Below are 23,833 nucleotides of genomic sequence, written 5' to 3' on the forward strand. Positions count from 1 at the left end.
CAATATGGTGCTAAGTGAAATAAGTCAGAGAAAGACAAATCCCACACAACTTCTCATATGTATAATTTCAGAAACAAAAGAAATAAAGAAAGAGACAAACAACAGACTCTTAAGCAGAGAGAACTGGTGGTTGCCAGATAGGAGGTGTGTGGGAAGATGGGTGAAAGAGATAAAGGGGATTAAGCACAAGTAATGTATAAAACCGCTGAATCATTATATCCTATACCTGAAACTAACACAGTGTGTTAATTATACTTCAATTAAAAAAAGAAAAAAAAAAACCTGGGGGGGCAGCAGCCATGGTTCTGTGGTACCCTACAACCATGGACGTCAACGAGGACCACAAGATGGCTAAGAATGTCAGTGACCACAGCCACTACCATGGACGCCTCACCAAGCATATCAAGTCTGTGCAGGATCCAAGAGGATCATGTGAGGCTTTGCTCCATACGAGCAGTGTGCCATGGAGCTGCTCAAGGTCTCCAAGGACAAGTTCACCAAGAGAAGGGTGGGGACACACATTTGTGCCAAAAGGAAAAGAGAAGAGCTAAGCAATGTCCTGGCAGCCAGGAGGAAAGTGGGAGTCAAGAAGGACTTCACTCCCTCCCCTGTCTGTAATAAAGCCTGTTTTATTCTAACTTCATAAGACTGTCTCCAGAATTAAATGAGATTATACATTTCATTGTGTCTAGCACAGTGCCTGGTACAAAGTTAAATTCAATAAAATGTAGCTTTATTCTAATTTGAAAAAAAAGAACAGACCCTGAGGCAGGAAAAAATGAATAAGGGGCAAAGTAAAAAGCAGTTCAAACCTGAATGAAAAATACGTGTAACAAACCAAGCACTGCTAGATTGGAAACTAGATTAGAAAGGAATCTGAATGTTACACTTCAGATTATGGACAAGTAATCTGTGTGAAAAATGTCACAACAGTCTAGGTCAGGGATCAACAAACTTTTCCTGCAAAGGGGCCAGACAATAAGTATTTTAGTTTATGGGTTATATGGTTTCTGTTGCAACTACCTGACTCTGCCCCCAAAGCAGGAAAACAGCCCTAGATAAGACATACCTAAATGAGTATGACTGTGTAATGAAACTTTACAATAAAGCTTTATTTACAAAATAAACAGTGGGCTAGTTTGGCCAGCAGGCATTGGTTAGCTGGCCTTTGATCTAAATGAAAGGTAAAAAAAAAAAAAAAAAAAAAAGCCAAAACAGGGCAAGAGCAGGGCAAATGAAAAGGCAGAATGAATTTAGGATTGCTACAGAGACCAGGAGGTAAGGAATTTCTACAACCTAATAGCCACAGCTTCCTCTGCCCTGTGCTCTCCAGTTACTGTCTTACTTTTCTCTTCTTGTGGCAAACCTGTCATGGTCGTTTCCTCATCTCTGACACACTCCTCAACTTGCCTCCTAGCTAACCATGGACCTAAGTTACCCAAAAATCTCCTATAGGGATGAAATGACTCTTGATTCGTAGTGTCCTCTTCATTCCTCCTGGTTCTATTCCTTCCTAAAACTCTTTACAACACTCATTCTGCAGTCTCTTTCAGATTAAGTTCTCAAGGGACTAATCCTCCTGTTGGCCTCCCTTCAAAAAAAATAAAATCCTTACATAATTTAAAGACTTCTTCAAATCAGGAACACATCTTCAGCAGGGATATTTTTGGCAGAAGTCCTTTTGCCTTGGGTTGTCATTATATTTACTCTGGAGGATGCACCATGGGTTTCATTGCTTCAGAAAGAGTTTTTTGGTGCATTATTTGGTTTTGGAGAGTCCTACTTCAGAATGGGTAGTGTCAATCTGCATGGTGCACAACTTGGGCTTCAAATTCTCATGGGAGACTTTTTTTTTTAATATGTGGAAAAACAGGTAGAAACAATGGGTAGAATTTTTCTTGTCAACATCTCACCGAGGGAACAGATCTTCCACATTCCTAGCTTTACTCAGAGATTTCAGTTCTTTGTCTTGTTTGGAACCAAAATCATATCTCTTTTCCTGTGTGAACTTTAAAATGCCAGCCCCTGCATCCTACCCCAAGAGCTGGCCAACTACGGCCTGCTGTCTGTTTTTGAGTTAAAAATGGTTTTTATATTTTTAAATAGTTGGGGGAAAAATCGAAAGAATAAGATTTCATGACAAGTGAAAATTATACGAAATTCAAATTCTGGTGTCCATAAAGAATATTTTATTGGAAGAGGTCACTCCCATTCATTTACGTATTGTGCTAAAATGGCAGTGTTTAGCAGTTAAGACAGAGATCATATGGCTTGCAAAAACTAAAATATTTACTATCTGGCCCTTTATTGATGAAGCTTACTGCCTAGCTTCTAGGGTCTATCCTCAGTCAAAATCTTTTCTAGGCTTCAGTGGCAAAGGCATCCTTCAGGCTAAACTGACATACACATGTGCAGTAGACAGGGTATGCAGGCCACATATAATACATCTGTATGAGACACTGTACTTTCTTCTTGAATCTTTTTATTCTCTTGGCTTCTGTGACATCACTTTCTTCTACTTTTCCTTCTGCCTATTCCCTTCTCATTTTCATTTATTAGCACCCTTTCCACTATCACCAGTAGTTAATCTTTTCTAAGGATTTGGTCCTTGGGTCTTTTTTTTCTTCCTGAGGCAAGGGCTTCTTAATGTGTGGTTATGGATCACCTAGATCATAATCACTTGGGTAATATTAGAACTTCCAAGTTCTTGGGCCGGAATCCAGACCTACTGAATCAGAATCTCTGTAAGTGGGGCCCAGGGAACAATTTTTAAAGGAGTTCTTCTGTTTTGTTTTTTGTACATAAGAACTCAAATGTGTGAAGCACTGCCCTAAACAATTGCCCTCATTCTCACCATTTTAACTATAAGCAGTATGCTTATAACTAAAAATTATATATCCAACTCTGCCCTCTTTCCAGAACTCCTATAGGAACTATCTCTAGGCACCTCTACCTAAATCTCACAGGCATAAATTCAACATGCACAGAAGATGTCTTTCCAAATCTACTCTTCTTCCTCTGTTCTCTGCTCCCATTAACAATATCACCTTTCTCCCTGCAGCCCAAGTTAGAAACCTGGTATTATCCTCAAGACCTCCATTTCCTTTATCCTCATCCAAATACTGTTGATTCTGCTTCCTGAATATCTTTACCATGGATCTCCATCCTCTCTATTCCCAGCCACTGTTCCTTCTGGCTCTCATCTTTGTATCTTCAGGACTATCACAGTAGACTTCTAACTATGGGATGCCCTTACCTTTCCAAATCCACACTCCACAGAATTATCTTTTTTTTTTTTAAAGATTTTATTTATTTACTTATCTGAGAGACAGCGTGCATACATAAGCAGAGGAGGAGCAGAGAGAGAGAGGGAGGGAGAATGTCAAGTAGAGTCCTCACTGAGTATGGAACCTAATGCGGGGCTTGATCTCACAACAGCCCGGAGGTCATGGCCTAAGCATGAGTCAGATGCTTAACCAACTGAGCCACCCAGGTGTCCCCAGAATTATCTTTCTAAACTCAAATTTATTAGCTCCAACTTGAATTTCAGCCATATTACACAACTCCAGGAGGCACCAGTACCCAGAATACAAACTCTCCTACAATGTCTCTCCTCTGTGAAGATTTTCCTTAGTCCTCTAGGCAGAGCTGATCATCTAGGCCAACTCTGATCTTATACCAGTCTGTTTATTATTCTACTGGACTTTTCTACTGACTTTGAGCAACTCTGGCTAACTTTTATCCCCTAAAAGGTTGCTTGGTAGATGTTCCTGATATTGAATTGGGTCCAAATGAGTCAAGGATGACTCTACAGGTGGAGCCTGAGTACCTAGGAATACTTAGGCCTCAATTAGATGGGGCAGGAAAGTCAGAAAAAGGAACAGTTTAGGAGAGAAGAGTTAAGAGACGACAGTTTCTGTAACAAACATGCTGTGAGCTGCTTGGTATTACAGCAGAATATCCAGGTGGACAGGTCTAACTGGGAACTGGAAATATGATATGCAAGTTCCAAGGAGAGATCAAGTAGGACCAGAGTCATACATGTGGGGGAGTCTGAAGCTATGATGGTTGATGAAATAACCAAGAGAGAATAATCCAAGAGAAGATGGCAAAGAAAATCATGAGGCAAGAGGAAGATAAGATGACAAAAAAAAGCAAAGGTGCCAAAGGAAAAAGTATATCAGGAGAATGCAATGTTAGGAAAGCCAAGGGAAAACACTTTCAAGAGGGGGGTTAAATCATCTAGAAATGACTAGGGTTACCTGAATTGAAAATAGTATACTGAAGAAAAAAATGTTTATGGACAGTAACTTTCCCCTGTAGGCAGTCAGAGCATTTACGTTTACTTAAAGCAACCTAGTCGGTTTCCCCAAGGTAAAGTTAAAGTTCAGACATAACAGTCTGCTGGGGTTCTCCATGCACATACCCAGCATTAGAGACCACAGCACATCCATCCAGAGATCACACAGCTCTCTGACTACACAGTCAGAGCCATTCAGAATAGCAGAGAGAAAACAAAGTCAAGATAAGTAAAATATGATCTGGGTTATACCTGAAATAGGACCCAATTGTGCCATTTTCCCTAGCCATGGGAGAGGTTCTGGGCCAGGCTCAAAGAGAGACATCATGAGGTTTGATTTCTTCTTGCTGTCAGCTTGGGAGTAGAGCATTCCATGCCATTCAGGACTAGATGGAGAGAAGATGGAAGATCAGAAGAACGTCAAGCCTGGGACTATAAAGTTAAGTGAACGTCAAGCCTGGGACTATAAAGTTAAGTAAGTCTAGCCAGTGTTTTTCTTGAGAGACAGGGACTTCAACTTTGAAATCAGGTGTTTTTACTAAAACCAAATCCTAAAACTGAAAATGCATACTGCTGCCCCCTAATGTTGCCATTCCTCTGGGAAATGTATTATTTTTCAGTTAGGTAGATATGGAAATCAAAAGTAATCTTAAAAAAGAAAAAAAATCACAAGGGCAGCAAATAGCTACAGAGGTCGGGAAGAGTAAGGGTTGTGACCTATGTTTCAGCTGCTTCCATGAGTCGTTCACAGCAGCACCAACACAGAGCAGCATTTCTAACAAAGGGCACAAAGCCATCACCCAGCTCTATTGCTGCTTCTCAAAGGGCCCCAGGGAATTCTCATATTCAGAGCAGTACAAGTAGCTTGGGTACCAAGAAATACAATAAACTAATACCTAATAAGAATTGCATTCTTCTTTTTGGACCAGGTAATTTTAACTCAAGTAGAAATGGAACTTCATCTGAGTACTCCTAACCTCTTCATCTTCTATACCAGTCAAACCCAGGTGATAGCCAGAAGATGATCAGTCACCTCTTCTTTCCTAACAATAGGTATTCTAGAAAGGGAAGCATATGGTTTTGCAAATTTCAAGACTGTAGCAAAAGTAAAAGCTAGAAAGATGTTTCCCACAGGGATGGGTTAGCAGTGTTCATGAACATGGGCTCTGGAGTCAGAATGCAAGTAAGAACCCTTGCTCTTTCATTTAGGTGCTGTGTGACCTTTAGCAAGTTCCTTGACCTCCCTATGCCTCAGTTTCTCACCTATACAACAAGGATAATGCTGACACCCCCTGTACAGTGTTGTTGTAAGGGATTACATGAATTAACGTATGTAAAGTGACTAGAGGAGTGCCTGGCACATGGTAAAATGTTCAATTAATGTTCTTGGAATCCTATTTCATTTAGTTCCACCTCCTCATCTTATAGCTGAGGAGCCTGTGAATACTGCGTAAGATCCCACAGCAACTGTTACAACTGAATACAGATTTCCTAGGTAGAATAGAAAAGAAAAAAATAGAAAAAAGGATATAATATAAAAGCAATATAATTTAAAGGCTCACTCTACTTATTCTAGGGGATGATTTAAAGAGCAGTTTAGAAGGTGATGTTAGGTGGGAAGGGTATGGCCAAGAGAGGAAAAAGGTGATGAGGAAAAGTCTGGGAAATACTTCACTTTGTACACTGATTCTTCTCCCTCATTAAACCAAAGGTAAAGAAAGTTTCTTACCCTAATTGAACTATTGCCACCATTCCTTCCACTTTTAGGCTGCCATGGAGCAGGACACAAAAGTTGGGTATTTTGCCTGCAATTTGATTGGCTGAATTTTCATCTTCGTTGTCATCAGTTATGCCAGTACCCACCTCATCACCTTCTGTGAAAAAAGGTCAGACTAAGATTAGCTACAAAAACCTCAAATTCCAATTATACTCCTGGCTATTTCTATCCTTGGGAGGAGAGTATTCGATTATAAAGGCATATCATAACAAGTAAGAAAAACTCCTATTCATAGGTTTTCCTATGTCCATATAAAAATCAGTTTTCACATATTATATGAATTGCATTTATATAAAACATCCAGAATAGGCAAACTTATAGAAACAAAAGACATTTAGTGGTTACCTGGGGCTGAGGATGATGAGAAGCTAGAGATTGACAGCTAAAGGGTTTCTTTTATGGTAGTGAAATTGAAACAGCAGAAACAGTCTTGCAGTATATTAGGCAACACTCCATTTTTTAAATATTCAATCCAATAACTATTCCTTTCTCCTAATTCTGCAAAATGGACTATCATACTACCAATTATATACTTAAAAAATTTTTTTCTTATTGGAGTTCAATTTGCCAACATATAGCAGAACACCCAGTGCTCATCCCAACAAGTGCCCCCCCCTCATTGCCCATCACCCAGTCACCCCAACCCCCCGCCCACTTCCTCTTCCACTATCCCTTGTTCGTTTCCCAGAGTTAGGTGTCTCATGTTTTGTCACCCTCACTGATATTTTCGCTCATTTTCTCTCCTTTCCCTTTATTCCCTTTCACTAATTTTTATATTCCCCAAATGAATGAGACCATATAATGTCTGTCCTTTTCCAATTGACTTATTTCACTCAGCATAATACCCTCCAGGTCCCTCCACATCGAAGCAAATAGTGGGTGGGTATTTGTCGTTTCTAATGGCTGAGTAATATTCCACTGTATATATATACAGCTTCTTTATCCATTCATCTTTTGATGGACACCGAGGCTCCTTCCACAGTTTGGCTACTGTGGACATTGCTGCTATAAACATCAGGGTGCAGGTGTCCCTGCGTTTCACTGCATCTGTATCTTTGGGGTAAATCCCCAGCAGTGCAATTGCTGGGTCGTAGGGCAGATCTATTTTTAACTCTTTGAGGAACCTCCACACAGTTTTCCAGAGTGGCTGTACCTCAACTACATACATTTAAGAGTAACTTTAGATCATAAGATGCTTCATCTGTATCACTGGAATAACAAGAGAACTCACCTTTGTTAAGTGCTATTGGTAGGACCAGATGTCTGGACAGAACTGGGGGACTTGAAATATCAGCTATATCAATAAATCCCACTATTTCCAAATCTGAAAAGAAATGAATCAACACTGAATTAGTTAATGTATAGGTAAGTATATTTTTTTCTATGTACTAGGTTTCACAAATATAATGTTCACATGAGGAATTCAGATGTGACTAGGAAGGTTTTAGAAGTTTCTCTGGCTGACTCATAATTTGCATTTTATTTATTTTATTTTATTTTTTTAAAGATTTTATTTATTTATTCATGAGAGACAGAGAAAGAGGCAGAGACACAGGCAGAGGAAGAAGCAGGCTCCATGCTCTCAAGCAGCCCGACGTGGGACTCGATCCCTGGTCTTCAGGATCACACCCTGGGCTGAAGGCAGGCGCTAAACTGGTGAGCCACCAGGGCTGCCCCATAATTTGCATTTTAAATAGCTCAGGAAGTAAGAATAACTGCCTTTCATTAATTATTTAAGTTTTAAGACAAATCAGCTAGACTTTTTTTTTTTATAGGCTAGGTCCCCAGCCAAGGCAAAAGCTTAAAGATCTAATCCCTGTTTCGTCAGGGATCTTCAGGTCAGCAGGGGGCATCACAGTCAAGCACTTCCACCACTCCATCCTTGCAGGAGATACAGCCATCCAAGGCAGAGGGTATGGCTATCATTAAAAACATTTCCATTAAACAACAACAACAAACCATTTCCATAAGAAAGAAATACATTCTCTATAAGCCCAAGGTAGCAGTTCTTTTTAAAGATGTGTTTATTTATTCATGAGAGACACAGAGAGAGACAGTGGGGCAGAGACATAGGCAGAGGGAGAAGCAGGCTCCTCGCAGGAGCCTGATGCAGGACTTGATCCTGGATCCCGGGATCACGACCTGAGCCGAAGGTAGCCGCCCAACTGCTGAGCCACCCAGCTGTCCCTCCAAGGTAGCATAGTCTAAATATGACAATGATTTATTTGCCTCTGGAAGCTGAATTAAAGACCAAGAAGAAGAGAAGAAAAAAAAAAAAAAAAACCAAGAAGAATATTTGTTGGAAACCTAATAGTAAAAAAATAAGTCTTATCCCCAAGTACTTTTTAAAAGTTTACTTTTTGATTATATAAATAGTAGAAAAACTTAGAAAACATAAAAAATTGTAAAGAAGAAAAATAAAGTCACTCATTATTCACCATCAAAGGAAACATCTATTAATATTTTATTGAATTGCTTTTCAGTCTTTCTCCCAGGCACAGACATACTTCTATTCTCAAAACAATTAAAAAAAAAATCAGGGTCATGGTGAATACACTGTACTTCTAATAACGTCAGGAAATCTGCTTCTTGGAGATTTGCTGCCATTACCTTCTTTGGCTGAATAACAAATGAGTCAGCATAAGCAGTTATGTATTTTTCATTTGAGTAACAAAAGGCCTGCATTTTTTTTTTTAAGGCCTGCATTTTAAAGTGGCTTAAATATAAGCTATGGCAAAGATCTCGGAAAAGAGCTACTCAAAGTTATCTTATCAAAAAAAGGATGAGGGTGTTATGCTATATGTTGGCAAACTGAACTCCATTAAAAAAAAAAAAAAGAAAAAAGGATGGGAAGGAAGTGGAATCTAGTTGGTTTGAAGGCAAAAAACTTTGGCACAGCTTAACATACTGCAGTAGTCACCATGAAAGAGATGGATGCCCTATTTCCAAGACAGCCAGGAGCTAAAGACAGAAAAAATAAAAAGTTTCTGCAGAGCCCTTCACTCTCTGACTCCTTCAAATCTGTACACCCATGAATGAAATGAACATTTACTGTGCACCTCATTTCAATCATTGGTTGACTGGAAATTTACCTAGTAAACATTTATAAGTATCAGAGCTGCGCTAATAAGCACTGAAGGTACAACAGGGTCCCAAACAGTGACAGCTGAATGTGTGCCCACAACTCAAGGGGTCTGCCCACCAAATGGATACAATTCTTTTCTCCATTTTTCGTTTTTTTTTCTTTTTTTTAAAGATTTATTTATTTATTCATAGAGACACAGTGAGAGAATGAGAGGCAGAGACAAAGGCAGAGGGAGAAGCAGGCTCCATGCAGAGAGCCTGACGTGGGACTCGATCCAGGGTCTCCAGGATCACGCCTGCTGCGCCACCGGGGCTGCCCTCCATTTTTTCTTGTGACTTCTGACAGCACCTCCAGCACAAACCAGGTAAAAGCAGTAGCACGTCTCTTTTAGTCAAAATACAAGCAGGAGGGCTAGAGGGGTACAGTATATCAGAACACAGACCTCAGACCATGACTCATCTAGAGATTCCACTCTCCTTAGCCAACCAAAATGAGAGGAAGTGACTTTACAGGATCACACAGGAAGAATCACACCGCCAAGTCTAGAAGCTAGCTCTTCATAGATGATCTCAATTATGATACTAATCAATCTTAGTATCTCTATTAAGAATTACCTCAAGGATTTCATGGCTAGTGAATCTGGTCATGATTTCCAATTCTAGTAATTTATGGCTATTGTTATCTAAGACTGGAGATTAACTCATGACCTCACTATGAAAGACCACCGGCCTGCCACCCTTTGGTCAATGCTTCCTCTCATCCAAAATGCATATACTGGTGATGACAACAGCACCCTAGTATCAGAATTTACTTTTTTTTTCAACCCTCCTGTATAGAGAAGTCAGAAATTACAAGAAAATAAAGATAACAAAAGAACCAAGCAGGAAGTTAAAAAAACACATTACCTGTGTTGATGACTTTAGGAATGGGATCGATTTCCTCATCTACAACAAAAGGCTCTGGTCTGGGGAACACCTGCACATCAGCGGTTAGGTGGCCGCACTTGAGAATAGCGTGGAAAGGTGTATACGCCAGATCTATTAGTTTTCTAGAATATGATGAATAATTGTTATAAGAAAAATAATATGATACATATCATTTTTCTCAAGGAATTTTTTTCTTTCTTAAAAGATATTTCTCTGTCAAATTGCTATGAGTTCTCATACACTTTTTCTCATTCCATTTTTTTTTAAAGATTTTATTTATTTATTTGAGAGAGAGAGAGCGAGTACAAGTAGGGGGAGCAGCAGGCAGAGGGAGAGAGAGAAGCAGGCTCTTGGTGGAGCAGGGAACCCAACTGACTGGGCATCTGATTTAGGCAGACACTTAAATGACTGAGACACCCGGGTAGCCCTTGAGGAATTTTTTCAAGATGCTAAGTTTATTTTCTCTTTGAGTCGACTCTAAAACTATGATCTGACCGTTTATAAAACAGAACAAAACCTGACATTTTTGGTGAGGAAATTTTTTTTTCTTTTAATGATTTTATTTATTTATTCATGAGAGACACTGAGAGAGAGGCAAAGACATAGGCAGAGGGAGAAAGAAATAGGCTCCTTGTGGGGAGCCTGATACAGGACTCGATCCTAGGACCCTGGGATCATGACCTGAGCCAAAGGCAGACATTCAACCACTGAGCCACCCAGGTGCCCCTGGTGAGGAAACTTCAATTCTGAAAAGCTCAAAAGCAAGTTAATCTTTCGAAACTGCTAAGTCATTATAAGAGAGTCAACATCTGTAGGCATTATTGATTTAGTCATGCTTAATTTAAAAGGGAATGAACTTTGAAAAAATCACTACTACCAATCATTTTACCTGAAAATTGTGCAACTTGGGGAAAATGACAATTAGAAATAGTGGTGGAATAGATATTATAGCTGAATATCAAATTATAATAACATAATAACAGATTGTAAGAAGGCAAAAAAGCAAAAAAAAAAAGAAGGCAAAAAAGCTCTAAGTATATACTCACCCAAACATAGACTGTACATTTTTCAAGCACAGGGGACCATCAATAGTAAAAATCTGCCCTTCACCATTGTTTAAATCTATGAGACGTTCAAGGCAATCCAAGGAATCAGTGCTCTGAAGCTACAAAACAAAACAGATGACCCTTTTAAAGTGGCATACAATGCCAGATTATTATCAGCACACCAAGGTCACACCTGTCACAATAACACAGGCAATAAATAACACGGATGATTTTTTTTAACAACCTGAGATGGAAACAATTTTGTTTCAAGGCTACCAAGAGGAATGTTATATAAAACGATACCAGTAGAGCTATTTCATTCAGAAGTAGTTTTGCAAAGATTCTCAGAGGTGACCACAGTTGGTATTTACATGGTATCTTCATTCCAAAGTGTTTCTAACGTCTTTTGGGTGAAAACCATCATTACCTACATCTTACAGATAGAAAAACTGAGGTGAACAAAGGTTAAATAACTTTCCCAAATAAATGGGAAAACCAGGAAGTAGAGTTTAGTAAAACATGTATCAGAGAAACGTTACTTTACCAAAAAAGTCCAAGCACATTTCTGTTGACATTTCCAGTGGAATGGACATAAGAATTCCCAAACGAGGGAAATGTCTAAGACCAAAAAGAACATTTTAACTCATGCATTTGAAGAATCTTTGTGGGAAGCAGGATGGATAACAATTCCAGCCAGCTATGTTTCTAGAGATGGACAACACTCTGAATCTTCAAAGAGCATTTGAGACCTAAAGTCCTTCCAAATTTAGTGACTAGTCTCAGCTGAAACCAATGGAGTTTAATGCTATAGTATATACAATATAATACTAATGGAATATACTGAAAAATAAAGTCCTAAAATGTATCTAATCAAACTAAAAAGAACTCAGTATTACCTCCTCCAAATTTGCCATGCACATGATGTATAACTTAGATGGGAAAGGGAAAGGTAGTGGAAACCTGTTGCTCTCGCTTCGTTGATTGTGAGTAGCTAGGGAATGCCGCAGTGATCCTCTACCAATGCCAAGACAGCCATCTGTCACTAGAACAACCTGTTTGCAGGGAGGGGAGGTTTGTACATGAAATAACATATTTAAATATATTATTTAAAACTGTCTCATTTTAAAGCCAGATCTATGCATTTTGCTGTATTTTATCTAATTAAACCTTAAAAATAGTACCTACCCATGAACACTTAAAATCATAATCAATTCTTACCTAATTGCATTAAAACTAGAACCCTATCTCTTAGATAGAGTTGGCACCTAAGGCACTTGGTGTCAAAATGACATGAGGATCTATTTTACATGTGACCCCAGGATTTATAAACACAGAAATCCAAACCTTGACACGAATTTTCAAAGATGACAAACTCCATCCCTGGTCAATTAAAATGACAACCGCTGGGGATCCCTGGGTGGCTCAGTGGTTTAGTGCCTGCCTTCAGCCTAGGGCATGATCCTGGAGTCCTGGGATGGAGTCCCGCATTGGGCTCCCTGCATGGAGCCTGCTTCTTCCTCTGCCTGTGTCTCTGCCTCTCTGTGTTTCTCATGAATAAATAAATAAAATCTTAAAAAAAAATAAAAAATAAAATGACAACTGCTTTAAAAATATATTTACAGGGATGCCTGGGTGTCTCAGTGGTTGAGTGTCTGCCTCAGGGCGTGACCCCAGAGTCCTGGGATTGATCAAGTCCTACAGTGGGCTCCTCTTCATTAGCCTACTTCTCCCTCTGCCTTTGTCTCTGCCTCTCTCTGTGTCTTTCATGAATAAATAAGTAAAACCTTTAAAAAAGTGCCTGCCTTTGACTCAGGGCGTGATCCCGGAGTCCTGAGATCGAGTCCCACATCAGGCTTCCAGCATGGAGCCTGCTTCTCCCTCTGCCTCTCTGTGTCTCTCATGAATAAATTAAAAAAATCTTTAAAAAGCGCCATTTAATCAGACATGTATAAGACCTTTAAAATACATTCTTAATCAATCTGTAATTTGCAAAAGCCTTCAAAATATACCAGCAATAGACAGTAGTTACAAATCATTTTTCTTCCTCATTGCCTCAGTGATCCAAAGGGATGGTAGATTTTCCAGGCATTCCAGGGGAGGATTATTTTTGCTCTTCTTATCCTAGCTTTGTAACTTGATAATAACAGTCCATTATGGAAGTATTAGGTGACAGCACCATGTGAAGTACCAAGATTGACACTTATTTCTAAAGCCCAAGAATATTCAATGGCAATCTCCTGGAGAGATACCACTTTTTGGGAAGATACTCAGTTGACTATATAAGGCAATTTTCTCTTATATGAACAACTGCTATATAATGATTTACTTCTGCCCCTACTTTTTTCAGACGCCATGTGATGAAATATTTCATGTAATGTCAAAATGGGACAGACTTTACTCAGATAATGAAGACATAGCTCAGCTATCCAAAGTCTTGGTTAACAAAACTCCACATTAAAACAAATCTATTTGACAGTAACTGATTATAAAAACAATCATTAATAACTTCTACCTCTGGACAGTGTTTTGGACCTGATTCACTCCAAAACTCATCAAGCAAATCTAAGTGGATCCAGGCCCAGTCCTGTACCCTCAGGGTATAGGACATCCCAAATTCAGATTCTTCCTTTTGCAAAGGAGAAAAAATATTAAAAGGCAGAAGGCTGGAGTGCCTGGGTGGCTCAGCCAGTTAAGTGACTGCCTTCGGGCTCAGGTCATGATCCCAAGATCCTGGGGCTCCCAGGACCCTGTCCACAGGGAGCCTGCTTCTCCCTCTCCCTCTGCTTGCCAATTCCCCTGGCTTGTGCTCTCTGTCAAATCAATCAATCAATCAATCAATCAATCAATCAATCAATCTTTTTTAAAAAGGGCAAAAGGCTGTGTGGTACATAAGATCTTGCTTATTACATATTTTCTGTAAAAATATTTTCTGAATTTCTTCTCTAAAATGACTGAAGAAGTAGCAAAGGAAACTGTGCTTACCTACTGGCTTCCAATTTGGACAAAAAAATTTCATTTATTCAATATACTATTAGGACATTAGATATTCTGTATGCACAGATTTACCAAATAAATAATGTTTAAGAAGATGCCATTTTATGTCTGAAAAGAAACTGATCAAAAGGCATTCATGGCATTTTTTTTTAAGATTTTATTTATTTACTCATGAGAGGCACAGAGAGGCAGAGACATAGGCAGAGGGAGAAGCAGGCTCCATGTGGGGAGCCTGATGCGGGACTCGATCCCAGGACTCCAGGATCATGCCCTGAGCCAAAGGCAGACGCTCAACCACTGAGCCACCCAGATGCCCTCATTTATGGCATTTATTAAAATGATTTAACTTTTTAGTAGCCACTCAGGGTCTTCATCAACCCTAGAGTTAATAGTCTGTAAAACAAGGTGGTTTTGTAGTAAGAAAAACACAAAAGAAAAGTCAGGTTTACTGAGATATAATTTACATGTAATAAAATTCATCCTTCTTAATACACGGTTCTAGGAGTTCCAACAACTACATTCAGTGAACAACCACTTCTACAATCAAGATGAAGAACAGTCTCGTCACTTCCCATCTTCCCTTATGCTTCATTTGGGTCAATTCCCTACCCTTCCTTTACCCCAGGCCCCAGGCAAACACAGTCTTATTTTCAGTTAAAAAAAAAAAAAATACTGGTGGTACCTCTGACACTACTGAAGATCTGTGTTTCACCATATATAACAAAAAAATCATACACTATAGCTCACTGCTGTTTTGTAAATAAAGTTTTATTGTAGCCCAGCCATGTCATTTTTTAACTTATTATCTATGGCTGTTTTCATGCTATGACAGAGGAATTAGGAAGTTGTCACAAACATCTGCAAAACCTAAAATACAGAAAAAGCTAGCTGACTCCCATTGTAGATTACTGTAACTTTCCTTTTAGCAATTTTTGTTTTCTCCTTTAAAATGTACTACCATTTCTTTTTTTAAAGATGTTATTTATTTATTGATGGGAAACACAGAGAGGCAGAGACAATAGGCAGAGGGAGAAGCAGGCTCCATGCAAGCAGCCTAATGTGGGAATCAATCCTAGGACTCCGGGATCATGCCCTGAGCCAAAGGCAGATGCTCAACCGCTGAGCCACCCAGGCATCCCTGTACTACCATTTCTTAAAGCACAAGCATATTCCTTTTCTGGGATTTGATGCAATATAGTCACAGATATTGCGTTTTTACAAAACAAAGGTCTATGGCAACCGGGTCCTGAGCAAGTTTATCGGTGCCATTTTTCTAACAGCATTTGCTCACTTTATGTCTCTGTGTCACATTTTGGTAATTTGTGCAATATTTTCAACTTTTTCGTTATTTTTATCTTTGTTATGGTGATCTGTGATCAGTGATTATGACTTGCTGAAAGTTCAGATGATGGTTAGCATTTAAGCAACACAGAACTTTTTAATTAAGGTATGTACATCTTCTTTTAGACATAATGCTATTATACACTTAACAGACTACAGTATAGTGTAAACAATTTTATAGTCCTGGGAAACCAAAAACTTCAACTGACTCACTTTATGCAATGTTAGCTTTATTCTAATCTTTTAAACTGAATCTACAATATCTCTGAGGTATGTCTGTACCTGCTTATAGCAAACTTCCAATTCTTTTTTTTTTTTTAAAGATTTATTTATTTATTTATTTATGAATGATAGACATAGAGAGAGAGAGAGAGAGAGGCAGAGACACAGGAGGAGGGAGAAGCAGGCTCCATGCCAGGAGCCCGACGTGGGACTCGATCCCGGGACCCCAGGATTGTGCCCTGGGCCAAAGGCAGGCGCTAAACCACTCAGCCACCCAGGGATCCCCTAATTCTTTTTAATCCTAATACTCTGTTCTGCTTTGATGCTAATGTGGACCTGTTGTGGACTTGAAGTAAAGGGTAACCAATTACATGACATTCACAGACCCCACTTTTTTAGATAACTCAGTTGAGATGGTTAAATTTTTCCTAAATAAATGCTACACTGAGATAACGGAAAATAGACTATAATGTCCTGATGTTTATAATTTTATCACTCAAAATTACCCATTCTAGGGAGTGTTCTAAAATTCTGTGAGCCCTTTGTGTTTCATACAAACAATACTAGTTTGCAATAAGCCAATTTACTAGGAAAATGCTTGCCTCAAGGCATAATTGTGCTATTTCCTGAGCATATCAGTGTTGATTTAGTGCCTTCTTTTAAAAAGATAACAATAATGTTTTTAGAAATTACAACGCATGCTGTGTCAGAACCTAAAGAAAATCAAATCATCTCAGTGGTTAATGGTTTTAACTTAGGGCAACGAAACGGAATTGATCATTACCTGGCAAGGAATTGCACCACCCCACTCTTGCTGAACGATGTTGCAAACACCAACTAATGCAGATTCCAAGCAGGTTTTATCATAATCATCCATATTACTTAGTGCTTCCTGATTGAATAAAAAATAAAATTGCTCATTATTCTCTATACTGTTTTGTTATTAGAAAATAACATAAACTGTTCAAAGCATGAATGTTACACAGGGGACACTTTCTGAGAGCCCAAAAGCATATTTTCTCAAAGAAAAACAGTAAAATAGGCTTCCTCAACTACAAAGTACAATTAAAAAAACTTCCCTTTATTCCATTTTCTTATCAAGTGAGAGTGAACAGTCTACCAAGTTCATAGCTTTGTAAGAGAACCCTGAAGAAAGTAACTGAAATGAACTTTTAAACACAGCAAAAAAAAAAAAAAAAAAAAAAAAGACAAAAAGTACTGAGTACTAACTATATTCTAAACACCAATGTAGGCACTTCACATGCATTCAGTTATCTCAACACTCTGTAAACTACAGATTATTAACCTATTTTTAAAATGAGGAAACAAAGGTAAAGAATGATGAAGTAACCTTCCCAGGTCACATGCCTAGAGGTGGCAAAGGCTAGATGTAGGACCAGGCAGTTGGCCTTCAGGGCACCTGGTACTTAACCCCTACTCTGAACAACTCAGATAGCAATTCTTTAAATTTCAGAACTGTTGAATATCCAAAATCCTTTGTTTACTATTAATCTACAAGAAACCCAGTGCAATTTTTTAAAGAAGCTTTTGACGAACAAAAAAAAATGTGAGATAATAAAAGAAAGGATTTAACCAAATTTTATTATATTCAAAAAAGAAATTAAACTACACTGATCCTGGATCTCTAACCTGCCCAGTAAGTATTAAACTGTTTTAATTTTATTTTTTTAAAGATTTTAATTTATTTAATCATGAGAGACCGAGAGACAGAGAGACAGAGAGAAAGAGAGAGTGAGAGAGGCAGAGACACAGGCAGAAGGAGAAGCAGGCTCCATGCAGGGAGCCGGATGTGGGACGGGATCCTGGGCCTCCAGGATCAGGCCCTGGGCTGAAGGTGGCGCTAAACCACTGAGCCACCCCAGCTGCCCTATTAAACTGTTTTAATTCCACACTATTACTAGGTACTGCTGGAAATATTAATGATTTAGAGATGTGGTCAGAAAGTAAAATCTCTGGCATATCATAGACAACACCTTTTGAAGTAACACCTATCAACTGAGGTTTAAAAACTGTAATTTCAGGGATCCCTGGGTGGCTCAGCAGTTTAGTGCTGACTTCGGCCTAGGGCATGATCTTGGGAGCCTCGGAATCGAGTCCTGTATTGGGCTATCTGCTGCATGGAGCCTGCTTCTCCCTCTGCCTGTGTCTCTGCCTCTCTCTCTCGGTGTGTCTCACATGAAAAAAGACATAAAATCTTAAAAAAAAAAAAAAAAAAAAAAACCTGTAATTTCTTAGCATCTAAATCAAAGGCTATGTTACAGAGGAAACATAATTCTGAATTACTCTATTATATGAAAGGGCTATTTTTAATTTCTTCAAGTTTTATAGGAAAGTAGAAAAAATAAAGTGTTGAACTTAAAGACCTGGAATTTTAGGGAATGGAGAACTACGTCATGACATGTTTTCCTTCTCATAGCAAACTCCAGAAAACAAGAAAAGAAAATAAGGCAAAAACACAGATCTCGAATTCATAACTCTACCAAAAGCATAATAAGGCCTACTGGTTGTGAATCTTGTTTTATAGCTATACTCAGATTTACACCTGTAGACTTAACATTAGATAAGCCCAAGTTCTACAGGGTAACTGGGTGACACAGTTGGTTGAGCATCTGACTTTCAGTTTTGGCTCAGGTCATGATTTCAGGGTTATGAGATCATTGGGCTCAGAGTGGAGTCTGCTTTGAGTTTCTCTCTCCTCTGCTCCTCCCCTGACCCCCAAATAAATGAATCCTAAAAAAGAAAAAAGTCCAAGTTCAAAACATTCAGAGCAATATGATAACAATGTTCTCCTTCCTAAAAATCTGGACCCTGTACGTACAATAACTCATTCCTTTTTGTACCTGAAGGGTGTTGTAATCTCTTGTGAAGGGAACCATCAGTTCCCAGAGTGATGAAAAAACCACCAGGGCTGTAAATTCAAGCTTGTAATTTGTGGCCATATGCTCGAACAGCATTGTCAAACCATGGGCTGCTAGGTGCTTACGCTGATATTCCTCGGACCCTTCGACAGACACAGGTCGGGTCATGGAAAGGGATACATCCATTACCACCACTGTTGGCATGATGAAAATAATCCCAATGCTCCCAGTCAGAATTCAAACAGACAGCTATGAACAGAGAAATGCTGTAGAAAAGAAATATGATTAGATCTTATATGTTACAGAGAGAAAATTGTTTTTTTTTTCCACTCTAATTTTAACCAAACTTTGCAGATGAGTAAAGGCAAACTTAATTTAAGTTGAGGTATAGGCAAAACTGTGATGAATTCAGAGGGAGGGGAACAAGCAGCTTAGTTCACTGTATGGACAACTCCTAGAATCTCCTGCTAAATGGCCACAAATCAAGGACCACATATTTCTAAAAAAAATATATATTAAAAAAAAATATATATATATATTAAATTCAGGTGGCCCTTGATTTTCATAATTTCAAAGTTTATACAACTTAATGTAACAGACATTCCTACATCGCCTTTCCAATAATCTATGAAGGAATATTTCTAGCTGTCATATGGTGGTGCTTTTTGAAAGCAACCTATTCTTTTTGGGCACCATCACTCTTAATACAGCAGTATTTGTGTGTTTGTTTCATTATCTTGTTACCCTTTTTTATTATTAAAATGAATGTAAAATGTAAAAATGAAAGGGGTAGTAGAGTCATAATCCAAATTAGATAAAGCTAAAAATTGGGATCCCTGGGTGGCGCAACGGTTTGGCGCCTGCCTTTGGCCCAGGGCGCGATCCTGGAGACCCGGGATCGAATCCCACGTCGGGCTGCCGGTGCATGGAGCCTGCTTCTCCCTCTGCCTGTGTCTCTGCCTCTCTCTCTCTCTCTCTCTCTCTCTCTCTCTCTCTCTCTCTGTGACTATCATAAATAAATTTAAAAAAAAAAAAAAAAAGATAAAGCTAGAAATCATTTAAGCATGACAAAAGCGGTAAACTACTGCTTAGCCCGGGTAGTACGCACTGTACATAAATTGGGCAACAGTGCTTTACTATGAAGGAAAAGAACAAAATTAAAGAGCACGTACGATAGCTGGCATGGTCTCATGAAACTGTGTATAAAAGTCAATATGCAGAGGGGTGCCTGAGTGGCTCGGTTGGTTAAGTGTCTGACTCTTGGTTTTGAGTCAGGTTATGATCTCAGGACTGAGGCTTGCATTGGGCTCCACACTTGGCACAGAGTCTGCTTGAGATTCCTTCCCTCTTTCCTTCTCTCTTTGTCCCTCCCCCAACCCCCGTTCATGCTCTCTTTAAATAAAATCTAAAAAAAAGTCAATATGCAGAAGAAATGGAAAAAACAGTTCTTTTAAATTATGGATTGAGAATCAGCATGAAGAAAACATTTCTGTTCTCAAAAATAAAGAGTTCAGATATACAGATCTGCTCGTGGGGACACAGTTTACTCCTACTGTTAATAAGCAAACTATAGTCTATTGACATTAATGAAATCTCATATGCTATAGATAAAAGACACATTTGTAAACATGAAAAATATTTATATGAAGTATCAGTAACTGAGAAAAGCAGGTCAGAAAATTGTATGTATATATTAATTACAACTTCATAAAACTCCTATTGCATATACACAATTAAGGAAGACTCTAGATGGACAAAACTGGTTGGAAACTAAATGCTCCCTAATTTCTTTTTTGGAACTCATGTCAAAAACACTTAACAGAGGCCAAACTGCTTGTTTCAGTAAAATATTCAACTGCAAATGTGTGATATTCTAAAATGCCATTTGCAAATAGCCTGTGGGGAACTCAGAACATAATGGTTCATGAAAGCAGTGTCATAAATGGGGGTCAGGGACTCAAGTAGGGAAAGCCTTTTTGGTACATAGTGGCCTGGGATATATTTCAAATACAGTAATGCCTCATGTATCTAACGTCAATAAAGATTAAATGAGGGCTATAAATTACTTTTCTAGACTGTTTAGAATTCCAAAATGTCTAGTCATCTTTATAGACAAAATTAAAATGTATATCCCTCTTCTCTGCCTCATTAAACACCATGCAAAACATAATTTACTCTTATGATGACTTGGCATCACCACTCTTAACACCAATACTGCCTGGCACCTTGTTACTCTGATGGGGTTTTTGTTTTTGTTTTTTAACACCAGCATTCCCTGAAGTATGCTCTGCAGAACACTGTTCTGGAGAGTTGCTCCAAGAAAAATGAGTTCAGGTGTTAATAAAGACGCTGAAAAGTTCCAGAGCAAAGAAGCCAGTTTAATCTGCTAGCCCTGTGCTTTTCCATTTAACTCTTCTCTACATAATTACCATTAAAGTCCCATAAAACAGGGATTATGTACAACATATACAGAAACAATGCCTTGTATTCAAGGCATCCAGGATGTTGTGCTCTGTGTTGGTGCCTTCTTTTTATGACCAATGTTTAGCCCATCAGCTTGCATCCTCCTTTCCTCTGTAATTCCCCGAAATCACCCTCTCTCTAATTTGCTGCGTCTTGGCTACTATGGGCTACAAAGCCAGGTAGTTGAGCTTGTTAAAACTGTGACCAAAAAATAAAAATAAAAAAATAAAACTGACCAAAGTCAAACTCTATGGGTTCTCAGAGCTTGTGGATTTCTTCTAGTGTCAAATGTATGGACTTAAGTGTATCAACTTGGTACTACTTCTTCTCCTCAGTATTTTTTCTTTTTTTTCTGGGTCTTAGTTGTGCTGTTCAAGAAGTGAGGCCCTGTATAATACTGGTTCAACTATACATTTGATCATAAACTCACTAAGGGGCAGGGACCATGTCAGATTTTGCTCACCAATGTCTCCTCAGAACCTATCACAGTAACTGGCACATGGTATGAGCTTGACAAATACTGGTAATGACTAATTAACTGCCCTTAATCACCAGATAGAACATTTTTTGGCAAAATACATGATGAATTTTAACTCTGGACACTAGAAACACATTTCCTTCTCTCCTCTTCATTCAAGCAGGACTCCTCTGTCTCTGCCCACATATAGTATCCAGCTTACATGGTAGTCCCATTTCTACATAGAGGTCTGTTATTAAAGACCGGGACATGGGGATCCCTTGGTGGCTCAGTGGTTTAGCACCTGCCTTTGGCCCAGGGCACAATCCTGGAGTCCCGGGATGGAGTCCCATGTCGGGCTCCCGACATGGAGCCTGCTTCTCCCTCTGCCTGTCTCTCTGCCTGTGTCTCTATGTCTATCATGAATAAATAAATAAATATATCTTAAAAAAAATAATAAAAGACGGGACACTGGGGTAGTGCAGTCGGTTAAGCTGCAGACTCTTGGTTTGGGCTCAGTTTTGTGATGGGGGAGCAAAGATTGTGAAATCAGGCTCCACACCAGACTCTGTGCTCAGTACCAAATTTGCTTAAGACTCTCTCTTCCTGGGGCACCTGAGTCGCTGGGTGGTTGAGCGGCTGAGTGTCTGCCTTTGGCTCAGGTCATGATCCTGGGGTTCAGTCCCACATGGGGCTCCCTGCATGGACCCTGCTTCTCCCTCTGCCTGTGTCTCTGCCTCTCTCTCTCTCTGCATCTCTCTGGGTCTGTCATGGATAAATAAATAAAATCTTATAAATAAATAAATAAACAAACAAACAAACAAATAAAATCTTTAAAAAAGAAAGACTCTTCATTTCCTTCTGCCCCTCCCCACCCTTGAGCACAGGAGCACACTATAAACAAATCTTAAAAAAAAAAAAAAAAAAGTAAGGTGGGAAGGGGTGCTTGGGTGACTCGGTTGTGTGTGTGTGGGGGGGGGCTATTGCTTTTGGCTCAGATGATGATCTCAGGGTTGTGAGATCCAGCTGCGGGGAGGCTCCTTGCTGAGCCTGGAGCCTGCTAACCGCTCTGGAACGTCTAGGGGCCTGCCCATTCCTGTTCGGGTCCTTACCTACTCTTATGTTTCTGTCCGTCTGATTTCCCTTGCCCTGATGATGAGTGCTTCCTGAGTGTTCTCTCCTTCTCTCTCTCTCCCTAAAAAAAAAAACAAAAAAAAACAAAAAGCAAGGTTGGAGATCCTGGGAAGTACATCCTCAACTCTTAGAGATTAGGAAAGAGGATACACAGATTTGCATCAGGTGTAAGAAAGCGCCTCTGGCCCAGGAGTCCGCAGAAACGCGAACAGGTGACCAGGCGGGTGGTCCCGCCTCCCCTGCAAACCCCGCTGCCACCTGCCCGACGGGGGCCAAGTCCCGGGAAACCGAGCGGCCCGCGGCCTGTGCTGGAAGGACCCACTCGCAGTCTGCGCCTGCCGCCACAGTCCAGCGCTAGTTTCTGAAAACACGACCTATTTCTCGGGCTAATTCTCGCTCTTTCCTCCTAAGTACTCGTTTACGCAGTGCTCGGGGCGACCGCGGGCAGCCCCCGCCGGCCGCCTGGCCGGGCCCCGACGCCAGCCACCTGAACGCACCTGCTGCCTCCCTCCCCGCAGGGACGCGGGCAGCTCGGCGCCCTCGCGGCCCCGCCACCGCCGTCCGGCCCCGCCCGGCCTCGGCCCCCGCCCGGCCGCCGCCTCCGGGGCTCCCGCGGGCCCCTTCCCCGCGACGGCGCCAGCCAGCCTGGACGGGCAGGTCGGCCTGGGCCGCAGCCCACGACCCCGAGCCGCCGAGCGACCGGAGGCCGGGAACCCGGCCCGGAACTGGCGCCGCGGGAAGCGTCCTTCCCCGGCCCCCGGCCCCCGGCCCCCGGCCCCCGGCCCCCGGCCCCCGGCCCCCGGCCGCGCTCCGCCAGCTCCAGCGAGCAACGCCCCAACGACAGCCCGAGCCGCCCCCGGCCGCCACTCACCGCGCGCCATCGCCGGCGCAGTCCGTCCGCGTCACCCTCCCGCCCGCACGCCGCGGCCGGAACGAAGAGGCTGCGCCCACGGAAGGGAAGCCCGAGCGGGTCTGCGAACGGGCCGGGGGCGGGGCTTGGAGGGCCGCGCGGGGCCGCTAGGGGGCGCCCCCTCCCCGCGCCCGCAATCCCGGGCTCGGTGCTCGCGAGCCTCCCGCCCGCCCTCTCCCTTCGCGGGCTCGCCCCTCGCTCCCTCCCTACCCCCGGCACCTCGGGCACCTCCGCGCTCACGCCCCGCACCTGCGCCTGCTGGCGCCGCGGCCTCAGCCTCGCCCACGCGCGCCCCTGCC

General features: G+C 40.9%; 2 protein-coding genes across 9 annotated transcripts in view; one reads left to right on the forward strand and one right to left on the reverse strand.

The window, feature by feature from the left end:
• Positions 1–23,620, reverse strand: part of INTS14 (integrator complex subunit 14) — a 33,133-nt gene extending 9,513 nt beyond the window's left edge. Inside the window, exons 1-10 of one of the 8 annotated variants that reach the window (XM_072738837.1) lie at positions 23,496–23,585; positions 22,603–22,685; positions 18,553–18,836; positions 16,476–16,583; positions 12,031–12,186; positions 11,135–11,253; positions 10,068–10,210; positions 7,309–7,401; positions 6,030–6,174; positions 4,553–4,686 (exon numbers count right to left, since the gene is read on the reverse strand). In XM_072738837.1, the coding sequence (XP_072594938.1) occupies positions 4,553–4,686; positions 6,030–6,174; positions 7,309–7,401; positions 10,068–10,210; positions 11,135–11,253; positions 12,031–12,186; positions 16,476–16,583; positions 18,553–18,774 (1,120 nt within the window). In that variant the 5' untranslated portion in view covers positions 18,775–18,836; positions 22,603–22,685; positions 23,496–23,585. Of the gene's footprint in view, positions 1–4,552; positions 4,687–6,029; positions 6,175–7,308; positions 7,402–10,067; positions 10,211–11,134; positions 11,254–12,030; positions 12,187–16,475; positions 16,584–18,552; positions 18,837–22,602; positions 22,686–23,121; positions 23,207–23,495 lie in introns of those variants that run through there. The other 7 variants (XM_072738838.1, XM_072738839.1, XM_072738842.1 and 4 more) reach the window with 7 other exon arrangements.
• On the forward strand, positions 300–646 carry LOC112927788 (large ribosomal subunit protein eL36-like). Its single transcript, XM_072740561.1, is given in 2 exon segments — positions 300–420; positions 423–646. Coding segments are annotated over 2 exon segments (345 nt in total).
• Positions 23,621–23,833: the final 213 nt, after the last annotated feature.

This window comes from Vulpes vulpes, chromosome 15 (assembly GCF_048418805.1).
Source record: "Vulpes vulpes isolate BD-2025 chromosome 15, VulVul3, whole genome shotgun sequence".
In the NCBI taxonomy this organism is placed as follows: Eukaryota; Metazoa; Chordata; class Mammalia; order Carnivora; family Canidae; genus Vulpes; species Vulpes vulpes.